This window comes from Convolutriloba macropyga, chromosome 6, assembly GCF_964194025.1.
Source record: "Convolutriloba macropyga chromosome 6, txConMacr16.3, whole genome shotgun sequence".
Lineage (NCBI taxonomy): Eukaryota > Metazoa > Xenacoelomorpha > Acoela > Convolutidae > Convolutriloba > Convolutriloba macropyga.
Window position 1 is genome coordinate 56,942,764 of NC_134473.1, and position 16,011 is coordinate 56,958,774.

The following is a 16,011-nucleotide window of genomic DNA, read 5'->3' on the forward strand; positions in this document are numbered from 1 at the left end:
AGTAGTAGTAGTAGTAGTAGTAGTAGTAGTAGTAGTAGTAGTAGTAGTAGTAGTAGTAGTAGTAGTAGTAGTAGTAGTAGTAGTAGTAGTAGTAGTAGTAGTAGTAGTAGTAGTAGTAGTAGTAGTAGTAGTAGTAGTAGTAGTAGTATTAGTAGTAGTAGTAGTAGTGGTAGTAGTAGTAGTAGTAGTAGTAGTAGTAGTAGTAGTAGTAGTAGTAGTAATAGTAGTAGTAGTAGTAGTAGTAGTAGTAGTAGTAGTAGTAGTAGTAGTAGTAGTAGTAGTAGTAGTAGTAGTAGTAGTAGTAGTAGTAGTAGTAGTAGTAGTAGTAGTAGTAGTAGTAGTAGTAGTAGTAGTAGTAGTAGTAGTAGTAGTAGTAGTAGTAGTAGTAGTAGTAGTAGTAGTAGTAGTAGTAGTAGTAGTAGTAGTAGTAGTAGTAGTAGTAGTAGTAGTAGTAGTAGTAGTAGTAGTAGTAGTAGTAGTAGTAGTAGTAGTAGTAGTAGTAGTAGTAGTAGTAGTAGTAGTAGTAGTAGTAGTAGTAGTAGTAGTAGTAGTAGTAGTAGTAGTAGTATTAGTAGTAGAAGACTCTGACTTTTAACGTTGTTTTGTGTTAAGGACATCCTACTGCATCGTATTAGTTAATGCTATTTAATACTATTGAACATGCAGGCAAACGACCAAATGTAAAGCATCAACCTGTGTCATGCAACATCTCACACAGTATAATGGGCGATCTTAACATACGGAATACGGACTGGCAGAAAACAGAAAATGACTCATCCAAACATAAGATAAGCATCCCGTCTTGATTTCTCAGTACTTTTTCTCTGAGTCCTCGTATCACAAAGCTCAACAAATATAAAGTCGGAAACAGTTTGAACAATTTTTTGCGACTAACGAATTCAACATATTTTTAGCAGTATTGCTGAAACGCATTTCTTCCAGTGACCCTCACCAATTAAAGTACTTGTTGCTCAGAAAAACTCGAGGACACGCAACTCAGACACGCAACACTTTTAAGGACGCAAATTGCTTGCGCAATGTTATTAACCCATGGATATCATTTTATCAGTAAATCGTTATCAGATACTGAAAAGTTGTCCGTTATCAGTAAATCATCTGGATGATTGCACTGAGAAATATTTTTTTGTTGTTTCATGTTGAGTACATCCTACTGCGTCTTAACATACCGAATAAAGCTGGCAGAAAATGACTAAACCAAACATATGAGAAGCATCCCATCTTAATGTCTTAGTGCCCTTTCCCTGAGTCATCTTATCACTAAGTTTGGCATACACAAATTCGGAAACAGATTGGACAATTTTTCCTACAGAAGAACATTTTCAGCATTAGTGCTGAAATACGTTCCGTTCACTGACAATATTTCTATTAAAACATTTGATCGTTCTAATGACGCAAATTTCCTAATGATTTTTATACTTTCAACGATTTCATTTAGTTGATTTCTTTATCCAGATCAAGCAAATGTCTTTATCTATGGGAATTTATCGGAACAAGTTGATAATCGTTTCCCCTCAAAAAGAGGAAAACTACTAATGGAAGCTTTCACGACACATCACAAACAATGAATTGTTTTGATATAAAAACACAGCTGCAAGATATCTCGCAAAAAAAATCCGTAAAATAAAAGCACCAAGCTGCTAGAAAAAGCATAATCTGATTTTGGCGTTTCTGTTTGGCTTGTCAAACTTTGTTTAATAAGCGGAGTTTGCAATTCAACAATCGACGCCCGTTTTTTGCTTGTCATCAGCATAAAGAAAAACGTTATCCAATTATTATGTGCGAACATGGCACAACTATTACCCCTGACCTTCAGATTGCTGAATCACTTGACAATTTTCTTTTGTTTCAAGGTTCAATTAAACTTATTACATCTTCACAAGCTGCCATTCAAAAACCTTTGCTAACTTACGCTTATTTTATAACATTCTGCCTCGCATGACATAATAAATGATTTTTGGATACTAAAAACTCTACTTCTGAAACCAAAGACAATTTTCCAGTAGTTTTTATAAATTAGCTTTTACCAAATATCTCCCTGAGAAAGAGTTCTATGACTGAGATTGGAAAATAAGGAAAAATCGGCCCGCTTGTTAAACTGTCCCTGATTTTTGAAAGGCTTTTATATGGATTTTATTATGATCTTGCCAAACCTGGATTTCATTCGAAATATTTCGGTTATCAAACTTAAAATGCGCTATTATATAACTGATTGACTCTGAAGAGTCAGTTCCTCGAAATCGAATTCTCACTCATACGCCATGTAGCTAGACTATAAAACTGCGTTCAAAAAATCCCTTCACATTTTGCCAAATAAGCTCACTCTTTCTATGTTGCCGAAGATTCGATTTTTTCCCACAATGACTAATTTGTGAACCAATTCAACAGAGGAAAATAATTTCTCCTCCTAAGTGCAAAAAGTGTTGAATGGTGTACCGCAGAAGTCAACGCTCGAAGCGTTTCTCTACTTATTCCTTAACAAATTGGCTGGCCATGCGTTTTACTTGACTCTATACCCTGGATATTTGCCGACGACATAAAATTAAGATTTACTTTTCTCAATTTTTAAGAAAAAAACATAGCAAATGGTATAATTACAAACTGTAAAAGAACAGTTTGTTTGGATTTTTGCCAAAAAACTACAGCTATATTTGCAAAAGTTTTGAAAAGTGATTGTGTACGAATTCAAAAACACTTGGGAGTAGTAGTTTCATCTGATTTTAAATTGATTAATCAAGTAGAAGAGCATTTGCAGAATGCATTTCGATGCGTTCACAACCGGAAGATCATTTTTCTCTGGAACACTCTTTCCATTTTGAATCTGAATTTTTAGAACTCAAGGATTATGTCTGTCCCAATTTATGGCCTACAAGTTTGCGCAGATAACATTAGTTGACTTAAATCATTTAAAATTTCTCAAAAATTGTTCCAATGGTTCTTTAGAGTCAAAATTTTTAATGGTGAGCTTTACAGAGACCTAAAGTTCTTCCTCTCTGTCAAAAAAATGGGCCAAAAATTTTCAAGCTTTTTTTTAAAAATTTTCATCTGATGGTATCTATACGAATAGTCAATTTATGTAAGATTTCAATCGAAAAAAAAACTCAGGCGGACAACTTAAAATATCCTCTAGCGCACAGAGTCAGAGTGATGAAATCCCCGTGTTTATACGTTCAGCGGAAATGTATCGACACAAGATATTTTCTGGTAAGGTCTAGAAAATGAGCGTATGGCACAAAAATACTTATTCCATTCACCCAAAATGTGGAAGGATATGACAAAACTCTTTAGGAATGGCTAAATCAGCTGTTTGCTTTGCTACAAGGTCTCAAAGGAATTCTCAATATATCGATACAAGGTGCTCAGAGCATGGGATATCAACTTTTATTGTAACTGACATATTTTTGGTTGGTTGTATAACTGTTGCAAAGATTTGCAGCTTTCAATTTAAAGGTCAGCGAAGTACGAAAACTGGCATCTATTTATTTCATTTCCAAACCCGGGTCCAGACCGAATGGTTAATTTGTAAGAACTTGCAATTTTCTTGCAAAAGGGGGTTAACTTAAGAGAACCTGCAAGTCGAATGGTTCTCTTATAAGAACTTGTATGTCGAATGGTTAAATTGTAAGAACTTGCAAGGCGAATGCCTAACTTGTAAGATTCTTGCAAGTTCGTTACGGTCGAGCACAACTGTTATTGGTTAATTCAAATTAACATTCAGTCATTTACCGTAGAAAGTGCGTTGGAGTTATTTGCTCAGTTTGGATAATATAATACAATTCGACTAAAGTAGAAAAAATGGTTACTTTTTGAATTTTATCAATTCAAGAGAGTTCCTTTTGCAGTTCCATTGAAAACTGTAGATCTCAATTAGCTTCTTCACGATTGCTTTTTAGAAATGTTCCTAAAATATTGATTATGTTTGAATTTTCAAACTTATATGCCAGTATTCTCTCAAAATAATTTAGTGGCCCTTCATTTTTACACCCTTTTTTATAATATAATTCACACTTTTCCAGCTTCCATTTTTTCCAAACGTACGTTTACAATCACGTCTAGCAACGTTTTAATTACGGTATAGTGCGTATGTGTGTGTATGCTATTGTGCGTGTGTGTGTGTGTGTGTGTGTGTTTGTGCGTGTGTATGTGTGCGTGTATATGTGTGTGCGCGCGTGTATATGCATGTGTGATGTGTGTGTGTGTGGTGTGTGCCAATGGTTAACTTGTAAGTAATTTTTAATTCGAGCGGTTAACTTGTATGAGCTTTGTAAGTTGAATGGTTAACTTTTTAGAACTTGCAAGTCGAATGTTTAAATGGTAAGCACTTGCAAAATGTTGGAAGAAAAACTTACAAGGCGATGCACTGCTTTGTACGATTCTGCCAAAAACTTGCAAGTTCTTACAAGATAACCATTCGGTCTTGATCCAGGAAGAAACATTAATGATTTTGAACTGAGAAGTACCTTCAAAAATTGAGCAGTAAAATCCCGTGTTAATTTAGAATGGTATCGAAACAACCTATGTTGCCTAACAAAACTCTTATTTGTTGTATCATTCAGTTGATTCTGTTCATTTGAAAGTGCTGCTACTGCCCCTCTCTCAACTTTTTTGTTTAAATTCATTTTTTTTCCACTTTAAACAGATTTTTAAAAACAATAATTTTAGTATTTTTATTTCTTTTGTTGTTTACATTAGAAACCCAATATCTATCACGCTCTGTGCAAATTGTGCCATGCTTCAATAGCTTCAAACAAATGACGAGTTTTTTATTGATCTGTTCTCATTTAAATCTCTTGTTTTTGTTCCATTCTATTTCATCATTTTATCTGTGCTTTCTACAGAATATGTCGAATACAACAAAAACTTTTTGAGTTAAAGATAAAGGAATTAGATGAATTTTGGATTTGAAAGTTATGTTGTAAATTTGGAAAACACATTCGTGAATGGTACCTATATATATCAGAATTGAAAATCTGGTATTTTAAGCTCTCTTGGAAAAAATAATTTCAATAAGAGTTTGGTTGGCTTATCTTAATTGTCGTATTTTGCTTCATTTTGAAAGAGACTCAATTTTTGTGAAATGCCCTTAACGCCGAACAAAACTAATAATCACATTTCTTTGGAAATGTTTTCAATTTAGGCTTTTTAAGAGCCGCGTAGAGACTGCTTACAGGCAATTTAAGCGTTTTCCACATTTGGCGTCAAAAGAAACTGGCAAATGCCAGCTACATTCTTTGTAATTAGTTTTTTTTTGGTTCCGGAATACGCTTGCAACGATTAACAAAATGTGAATGAGATGGGTTAGAATATTAGGTGCAAACGCACATCATGGAGACTCTTTTTTGAAAACCAATCTGCGGAATAACCCAGATTTACACAATTCAATTCAATTGAAAAAAGAAATATTTGCAAGCGTTTCACACAGTTGTCAACACAACAATCGAGGTCAAGATAAAAAGTTAAAATAAATCATATTTGAACACGTTGACTGTAGAGCAGGCTTAGAATTTTTTTACTGAGAGTAATTTTTATTAATAATGCCTAAATTCGCCAAATTGAATTGAAATTAGTGTTCAAACTTAATCAAATTTTGCAAAATACAGTTGAGCTTGATAACTCCTTGTGGTTAGTTCTGAATGTCTTCAGATTTTTGTTACCCATTCCCTGCTTCACACCAATCGCTCTAAATATACCAAGAAAAATTTCAAAAGAATACACATTCATCAGCTAAACTCTGATCGAAGAAAAATGTGGCAGTTGAATATATGATTCCACAATTAGATGATTTTGAGCTACAAAAAGAATGAAAATCAATTCTGGAAAGTTTTAATTTGCATTCTAGAAAGGGTTTTCAATTTTTTTCTTAGAAAATTGGGCAAATTTTGGTCTTGCATATGGTCAATATAAGGAAAGATAATCACGGTTTTCACAAACTGACAATTACATCCGGAACCAGTTTATCAATCTCCGATTAGTAACATTTTAAAAGACAATCGTGATAATTTAAGTGGAAACCAATCCGAGTTTTGTGATCATTGGTGTTACTTTTTTTAGTAAGTTGTGTTTAAACCAAATTCTTGAAAAGGTAACTGAGCTAAATTTCAGCGAAATACTAAGAACATTAGGATCTTAAATTTACTTTATGAAAGCCAAAAATTAAGCATTAAATTTTGAGAGTACTTCTTTAACACGATTGTAATTTTCTATATAGCAACAGTGCAAGAAAAACAAAATACTTAAAGGCCATCTTGTTCCTCCAAAAACATTTCAAAGTTCGCTAGAAAGGAAACCTAAAAATAAAAATACCCTATTTTTCAGTCGAAAACTGAACCCGGATGTAATAATCATGATTGTGATTGTTCATGTTTTCATTTGACTTGGAATGGTGTGCAGCCACAGCAGCAGCAGAGTCCATTTGCCATCTTCTTGAAGCATCTCTGGAACTGAGGGTACTTGGCTGCGTATATGATGGGATTGAGAGTGGTGGCAGTGTGAACAAGCCAGACTGTGGCGTAGTACACTCCGTGGTGCACCTGGTCCTACAATAACAAACAACTATATCAACTAACCAATAATCCTATTTTCAATAAAAATGATTTAACCAATAATTTTCTTCATGCTCGCGCTCTGTAATAAATTTTTAAAACTGTGGGATCAATAATCACCCAGAAACATTTCATCTCTTAGAGGACTTCCGGGACATTGAAATCTGTTCAACTTGATCACACAGAGGTAGTTTTAAGCAAGTATTAGCGAAGAAAATTCAGAAGCTTCATGATCAATCTAAACAAATTTGAACTGTAACACGTGTAACTCACCTCACTGCTTTTCACGGAAAATAAAATTTTATTTAAAAAAATTCTCTTCACGGGAATGCCCAACAAAAGTATTTCAGTGCTGAATAAGTGTGTATCCAAAATTATTCTTACCTTTTCATTCGATGATCATGCCAAAAAACAGACTGTCCAATCTAATTTTCACAGTAAAATTTTTGAAAGCAGAAAGTGTTCACCACGAAAACAAATAGCCTTCAGCAGATCTTTTTGTTCCCCTCAGTACTGAGCAGTTGATTAATTATGCTGTCTTTTCAACAAAATAGAAACATGACAAAACATTAAATTTAATCAGTAGCAGACTGACCAACTGAACTCTTATTCCTTGTCCATAGTTTTGACGCAAAATCCAATCATCTTTCGAAATGGATTTAACCTCCATATTTCTTGATAGAAGGTAACTTTATTAAAAAACATTCACAGGTTCAGCAACCCGGTTTAGGGCGACAGTAAATCGTAATGATGGATCACAGATATTTAACGAAAACTCCGTTAATGGATTACCGACGGTGTAGAATTTGAATTTCTCATTATTTTTTTTCTTTGCCACAAAGCAGAATATATCCACAACAATGTGAAATATCAAAAAGAAAGAGCTACAATTTCTGATAAACTATATGCATGATTACCAAGTCAAATTTCAGCTCTCTAATTATTGAAATTTGGAAAAGCGATGTTGGCAAAATACAACACGAGCCATTGTCTTGCTACAATGAAAATTTTCTCATGAAAATCATTAAAAGGCCATTCCTTGTTATTATAGAGTTGACCAAACACAACAACAAAAACATAATTGGAAACCCTAAAAAAAACAGGATCTGGAGGCGTTTTCTTTGGGTTTCAGTTTCGTTAAACTCCAATTTCAAATTTTGACCACAACACAGTTAAAACGTTGAGTTGAGAGTCTGAATGGTTGATTATTTAGTAGCATCAGAAGTCTGAAGGTTCTTTTGTTTTAAATTGGAAAACTTTGATAGGAGTCAACAATGAATGAACAGGGGAACAGGTCATTTGACTGGTCAAAGAAAGTTACAACAAAATTATCGTGAGAAAAATTTAACTGAAGTAGTCCATACTTGCGAGGCGCAAAAATTTTATGGCCATTATTGTGAGTTGTTGATTGATATCTTACAACGGAGCAGAACTATAAGCTTAGCGCAATGTTTCCTGAGTGGGCAAGAAAGGTTTCCTGACATTAGGTTTTGATCGGCGGCGGTGGTTTCAATTGAACGTGACTGAGAAAGAGAGAAAAAGAGAGATATACAGATAAAAAGCGAAAGAAAGACATGCAGAGAGGGAGAAAAAGAGAGAAAGAGACACCGAGGGAGAGAGAGAGAGAGAGGAGAGAGGGAGAGAGCGAGAGAAAGACAGAGAGGGCGCATGTATATGTTCGAGTGTTTGCGAAGCAGTACGCGAGTCAAACTGCAGCTCATGTTCGAGAAAGTAATCGACAAGATAGAGAAAATGAACTGCGGGAAGAGTCAATCAGGATTGATGATAAAGTTGGACTGAGTTAGGATAGAGAGTTACAGTAGTGTATTAGCTTTCTGAATGATAGAAGGTTGCTACAGGACGTTGGTCAAGTCAATGAATTTTGTGAGCGAAGGTAGAGAGAAAATAGAGAAAAGAGTGTTAGAGACAGATAGAGTGGAGATAAAAACTTCGCGAGAAGAACTTAGTAGAAAAAAGAATAGTGGGGTTTCGATATTTGACTTTCTTAAAGGGAAAAGGCCAGTTCTGAGAATCGAGAAATGGAATATGGTATACTGATATCCCCCAAGTGCCAGCTTTGAGTGTAAAGCAGGTAGACTAGAGTAGAGAGGGCGAAGATGAGAGCATTGGAGAACCTAGCCTTCAAATGTTCGGTTTCTTTTTCAGCCTTGAAGAACACAATAAGAAAAATTTGACACTGAGGGAAAAAGCAGGGAGAAGTTTGCAAGGAAGGCAATTAGTCGTCTAGCAACAGCAATCAAAGAGTGTTCATTGGCAAAGATTCAGTATATTTTGATGGCTGCTAGTTGTTGAAAAACAAAAGGAAAAGGAAAGAAAAGCAGAGGAGTGAGGGAATGCAAAACTTTCATTGACGTAGAAGGAAGGTAATAGCAGCTGGTGAATGTAGAGGCGTAGAGCAAGAAGAATAGAAATCGAAGACACTTAAAATTAGAAAAGGCCGATTTGAGTTCAGTCACAGTTTTACAGTATTTCTTATCAAAAAGATTCCAGTATTTGAGGACTGCATAGTGTACTACTTGAAGTTGTAGACAACTTTACAAATGAGCGAGAAGAAAGCAATGGGGAGATTAGCGACGTACAAGGCAGCAATGACAAAAGAAGAAAATCTAAGTTTCTTCAACGAATAGGTATCGTTAGTAGATGAAAAGGGTCGTCTTGAAGTGCGATATAGTCTTAGGCGCAGTAGTGGGTTATTTGAACTTTCGTATAGACAGAAAGATGAATTAGGCGAGGTGATAAGATAATGTTTTGTAAAAAAAAATCAGATGAAAGTGGTTCTCGCCCAGTGAAATTTGAGCAGAGTTTGTGAATGCATGCTCCTGTACTAAAAATGCTGAGATGAGGAGTTTTATGCAAATTGAAGAGTAAACTGCAAATGAAGATAAAGCAAGCAGATTAAATGTGGACAAATATGTTAGATGAGATAAACGCAAAAAAAACATTAGGCGTAAAAACATAGGTTGATAAAACGACCGGAAAGGAATTGATTATGCCATCACTGGCAAATAAACACGGAAATCAAGTTGAAAAAAATCTATGATATGAATACAATTAGCTGACGAAAACAGAGAGGAACAGCAGATTGAGAGAAACAATTTTGGATTTGGAGCAAGCGACGTCAACACTAAAGAAAGTGAGAAGCTAAAAAGACCCTACAGGAATTGCGGAAAGATCAAGAGCTCCGTAATTTGTTTTTGCAAACTTAAAAGGAGGGTAATTATAGTTAATTGAAGAATATTGTTCATGTAGCGTAAATTGTACTGTAGTTTGCCGACAAATTGTTTGACGACGGTGAAAAAATTGGTTTACATGACTTCTGTGAGACCATAACTGAAAATTGGGGCCAATAGTAGCACCCGGCGCGCGAAAACTGTAAATTTTTGAAGGACCCAGAAATGGTTGACAAAAGTACTGGCGCAAAGGTGGACGACATTTAGACCCTCATCTGCAAATGGGACAAGTATTCGTGGAGAGAGGAAGGGTACCCAGATGGTAGGAGGTTTCAACTGGGAGCGGCATATCAGTTGGTCAACCCACGTCAACGTTCTGGAGCCAGATCTGATGCCCTAGGCGTTGAATTCTTGGCAAACATTAGAAGCAAAAGTACATACAAAATCCGGATGCGTAGTCCCATCTTCTTGTCCTTAGTGGTACAAACTAAAGCGGAAAAGCGGACTTAGCTTGACGCCGTATCTGGATTGAAGACTGACAGTTCAATGGTTTTAAGGTAATACTCTGCTGCAGGACATGGTGGTTTTAAACAAGTAAGAAGGAAAAATGGCGCAAGCTAAAATTGAGGAAGAGATGTTGCTGAAGGAGAGGAATACCAAATGTGCGGTAGTGGAAAATTGCGGAGATTGAAGTGCGTCCCTGTAAGCACCAGAGGAAAAAAGATGTCGATAATTGGTAAATAATTGGTAGAGGTGATAATTATAATTCCGTGATATCAATTTTATCCATCAGTTTAAAATTGATATCACGGAATTATAATTATCACCTCTACCAATTATTTACCAATTATTAATACCACCTCTACCCATTCTATTATCGCTTTTTTGTGTTTGATATATCTCTGTGTTCACTCATTGGCCGATAGAACACTTTAGATAATTCCACTGTGTTGCTCTTTTGTATGGTTAATCTTACAAAAGCAATTTGGAGCATCAAAATTTTGTTGTGATCTGATTCAACCGACGGTTGTTAAGTAGTTGAAAAAGTGCAGGAGCTTGGGTATCTCGATAGCTACGACTGCTTCGGAAGACAAAATGGTGGCATTTATTCATCGTAGTGTACTTAGAAAGCCTTAAGAATTTTAAAATGAACGAAGATTGTTGAGTTTAAAGTTGTCGGAGTATTGTTTAAGTCTAGTTTGTCATAAGATAGCAAAAATGAAAAATGAAAAACTAGTTAATTCAGCTAATCAATTTGATCTTGTTGCGAAGTAACCAAAAAGGAGCTGAGCTGTCTCCTTAATTGTATGTTGTTTTTCTGATTTATCTTATTAGGGAGAACAATAAGACTCGTGTAATCAATTTTGGAAGCGCTGTTTAAAATTCGTAATTTGTATTCAAACGTTGTAGAATAATGAGCGTGCTGTAATAGTTGTTTGATGTACTGATGATGTTCCCTTGTAATGAGCGATGTATCACGGAATGGTATATTCGGCAAACAAAAAAATAGAGGAAAAAAATGTGATATATTGCTTGTCAAGGACATAATAGTAAATAGTTAGATATGCCTGACAAACAACTGTGTGATAACAATGAAACTGATCATTTGAGTCAAATAAAAAACTCTCCAAAATAAGTAGAACTAATGCACGGAATACGAACAAGTGTTCAAGCATTTCATTGGGAAAATTACCATTTAGTACGAACGTTTCAGGAAAGAGTGTATAATTTTTTATCTGGAAAATTTAAAAATCTACATGAATTGTTTGCATGCCAAATTTTTGCTCTCAAAGCGTTGTACGTGACAAAAAACTAAGTCAGCAGTTTACAACTCAAGCTGGCTTCTTATTTAAATGACGAACCTGATATCAAAACGCCATATCCTTGACATCATAGCGTTGACAAAATACTACAGTAAAAATTTAAAAAATGTTGGCAAGCTAAAAAACAAGGAAAAATGTCTAGAGTCCTTCTTCTTTTGTTCAAAAAAAGTTTAGTCGAACTTCAACTTTTGACCGCAACAAAGTTTAAAAAAAATGAAAAAATTTGAGAGTCTGGTGACCAAATAATTAATTGTTAGCATCAGAAGTCTGATACTGATTTTGTTTTTCTTTGGAAAGCTTTAATAGAAGTCAATAATGAGTAACAAGCGGTACAGTAAACTTGACTGCTCATTGAAAATCATAACAAAATCGACGTAAGATTGTTGTGACTGAAGTAGTCCAACGTTGCGACATGTACAATTTTTGTTTGGCAATTTTTATACGTTTTTATAGTTACTAGGTTTAAAACCAAAACGCTACCCGAATATTGTTATAATAGAGTTATATATTGCTATATCTTATGAGTTGACCTGTAAAGAATTTGTGCAAAAAAAATTGCGGCAGTTGAACCAATTGAGCAAAACCAGAACATCGAAGAACAGCAATTATTTCAATCCACTTAATTGAGAGTTATTTGGAAAGGCTTTCTTGTTTTGTCTTGATCTTGTGTTGATAGAGGAAAGTAGGTAGCTTTTTTTCGGGTGAATTTGGTTGTGAACCAATTTTTGTGATTGCACTTATGTTGGGTTTTGGTTTTTGGGCAATCTTATGGGTTTCTTACCAACTCATTTGATGTTTTCTTTTTAATTTTTTGAATGAATTTTCGATTTCAACTTGAGTTTTCAACAGCCTCTGATAGCGACGTGGGATAAATATCCCTCCAATGTAAGTCTGAGAGCAATCCAATTTATTTTCATATTGTCAGAGTTTTGGGCATTAGTCAGCCCTTAGCTATTCAGGCTAAGCAAAGTACAAAATTCTGCAGATGGTGCATTGCCACTTTTTTTCTCTGATCACAGAAATCAATGATTCGGATGTCTCTGATTTTCAACTGGAGCGTGCAAAAAAAAACATTAACAAGTAAGGTGAAGCAGTACTCGTTGCTGTTTGCTGCGGTATTTTCCATACTTTAACTTCAGTCCTGAACATGATTAAAGCCTCCCTTAACCATTTATCCCTTAGGCATTAATCGTGTTTGAATCAATTGTTCAAGAGACAATCATGGTACCACTGCGCCACAGACTCTAACTCTTATGTCATTTTAAATGTAGTATATACATGTAATTGCGCTGTTTGTTTTATATTGAGTGTCAATTTCCAACCAATGGGGAAGACTACGAAATGACTCTGATCCTTCGATTGGGATGTAAGTGTGATGGGGATTCTATGAAGGCGTAGATAAAGGTTTATAATGACGCACTCATTTCATTTTGAAAAGTTTTTTCTTATCTTCAAAAAAAGTTCTCATTTATCCAGAAAATATTATTGCGCGTCATCTACAAAATATTCTATAGTTTTCCAGTCCATTTTAACCACAATTTTTACACCCAGCTGCAGCTACATAAAATGATGCTGGCGTTGAACGATTTTCAGGTTTCAAAACATCAAAGGGTCGAATTAATTTTCCCTACATTGAAAAAGGAATCAAATGATTTGATATATATTTGTTGAACAATTTTGGCTTTGTGAAAAATCTACTCTCTCGCTTTTAAAACCGCATATTAAATTTGACTCGTCAGATCAATTCACGTGATCAAATCAATTCCGCCTCTTTACAATCAAATTTACCTTTACACACAGCTTTCCCTTTGATGTGCTTTAACATAAACTTTTAAACTAATTGTTATGTCTGAAGAGCGCGCCACCTTTGTACATCTTGAGAAACATTATTATTCTGAAGAGAGAATGCGACAGATTTTAATATATAATTGATTAAATTATTCAACGAAGTGTTTCAAAGAAACTATCGCTAATGGATGCTCACAATTGTGAATCTGATTTAATGGATTCGTATAACTGATTCATCATATTTCTACACTGCGGACATAATTGGAGGTTTTTTGAGTGCGTGAGGTGCTTCTTGTTCAATAGTTATACAAAACAAATGACCTCCGTTACAAATGAGACCAAAGGGTTGTGTCCAAGTATGCAAATCCGAAAAGACATGAGGCGGGACTCAGAGATAATTATAGGCGAGGGTTTGGCAGAGCGATTGTGAAACAGGGCAGAGGACAAAGGTTTGGGACCACTCGGGGGCAATGTTTAAGCAATGACATGGATGCCGTGGACAGAACAAAGTCCGTTATTGTGCAGGATACCAGACTCAGACTCAGATTCAGACCAAATGATACAGATGTCATACTTGAGCGCTATAGCTTCACAGCTATGACTTGGGAATCAAGACTTAGTTTTCTTTGTCAATAAGTTTCATGTGTTGATGTTGAGCTTGCGTATGAGAGAATTTTACATCAGCTTGAAAACTGTGAAGATGGAAAACTCATGCGTGTAAGCTCTACTTTTTAATCCAATTTCTGTTGTCATAGCAGCTATTTACGTTATAGTAGAATTCATAGTTATAGTTACAGTTATAGTTACAGTTATAGTCATAGTCATGTGGTAAACGGAATAAACAGGGACAGCAACAAACCAGGCCGTCAACAACAACTAGTGCCACAGACAAGGATCCTCTTCCTATAAATCATCAAAATTATTCCAAAATAAACTGACTTGAACAGTTAATAATGTGTTGCGCAATATATCTTGAGCAGCAACTTGTTACTGTGTCTTGTATTGATAAAGGTTATTGAGTACTAAATTATTTTTACTGTGTCGTGTGCTTACATATAACGAGGGCTGCAACCCTACTGTTTCTGACTCAGCTTCTGTTATATCAACTCGTCATTGCCAAGGAAAAAACCCAAAACAAGCTTAAGTTTAATTATTTTTCCCTAAGCAGGCCTTAGATATAATTGTTTGTTTACAATTTTTTTTACCTATTGAATTGAACTGTTTTAGTTAAGCAGATTTCGTATTGTGTGATTTCTAGCAAACTAGACTAAATTGATAATGAAAAGGCTAAGTTTACCAAATATTTCTAAACAGAATTTTTTATGCAAAAGCAAAAATGTAGCGGATTGCAAAGACAACTACAAAAACCAAAATAACTTGAGAGAATTGGGACTACTAATTTAAACTTGGTGGTGCAAAATTGAGACAGTATCCCCGTCATTCGGCCTTAAAGATGATAAAATAAAAATCATTGTCCAGTTTCGTGAAGTTTCAACTGTAAAAAAGTTGCGCAAAAAGCTAAGATCGCGTTAAAAACACGAAATCAGAAAAACAGTTACGCATTCAAAACGTTCAAAATGGTAACAAAAATAATGATAACACAAAATACGCGACAATGAATACTGTAAAACAATATGACCAAACAACCAATCAACATATAGATAATGTCTTGGAATCATGTTCAGCATAGCGAAGTGTTAAAAACGAATGAAGGAATTCGAGAATCAATTCGAAACAAAGTTATAAAACGAGCAAGTGCAACTTGATTGCGAGAAAAAAGCGCTGGTAATGCAGAAGACTGACTGGAGATGCAGACTCAGCTTTCAGCCTGATTTCTTACTACAGAAATCCGACTCAATTTATTTTCTGCTGCACTCTTTCTCTATGATGTGCTTTACCTTCTCAACATTATGACTATCTGCGTTTGTCCTTCAAAAAAGATTATATTTCTCCACTCAGTATTTCAATCCACTGTTTGCCAATTTTACGGGGCTGAACGTTAAATTTATATCTGCTTTCGAATATTATGTTCCGCGTGTTTAACATGAACTCGTCTTGTTCATGAAGCAAGATATCTATTGAGAAGGCTGTCAAATAGAATTACATCTTAGATCAACTCATCTGCACTGACATTTGATAAACAGTTATATTTTGATGGTTAGATGCATGCAAGTGTATGTCATCTAACCTCTTAAGTTTGTCAACAATTTATGTTTTTTTTGGTTGTTCTTGATTTTCAAAGCCTCTTGAACAGAGGTGGTGGATTTATATGCCATTTCAGAGTATTATTATATCTTTTCTTCCAACTGACGTTAAATCTAAAAATAAAAAGCTTCAAAAATATCATCATGCTTTTGTTCCAGTTAACATAATTAATTGTTGGCTCACATTTGTCGTGTCCAGTCTCTTCTGCCTTACGTGTTTTGTTGTCTTGGCCCGGTGTTCAAAATTCGCTGTGTTTTGGAGTAAAATAGTTTAATTTTGGACTTGTTGTTATTTTACTTGCTGTTGTTAATGAAAACATCACTTGATTCAACCTTTGATTATAGTTATGATTCTGAACAATTCTTTTTAAACAAATCAGGTGTTTGAAAGTGTCCTTTTGATTGGAGGAATGTAGCGGTGGTGATAAAAAAAGGACAATCTCAC

General features: G+C 35.0%; 1 protein-coding gene across 1 annotated transcript in view; it reads right to left on the bottom strand.

Moving 5' to 3' along the window:
• Positions 1 to 6,328: 6,328 nt before the first annotated feature.
• The window catches only part of LOC142341070 (melatonin receptor type 1B-A-like), a 63,096-nt gene continuing 53,413 nt past the window's right edge, over positions 6,329 to 16,011 (bottom strand). The window contains exon 9 of the mRNA XM_075391921.1: positions 6,329 to 6,554. Within this exon, the coding sequence (XP_075248036.1) occupies positions 6,384 to 6,554 (171 nt within the window). The 3' untranslated portion in view covers positions 6,329 to 6,383. The remainder of the gene's footprint in view (positions 6,555 to 16,011) is intronic.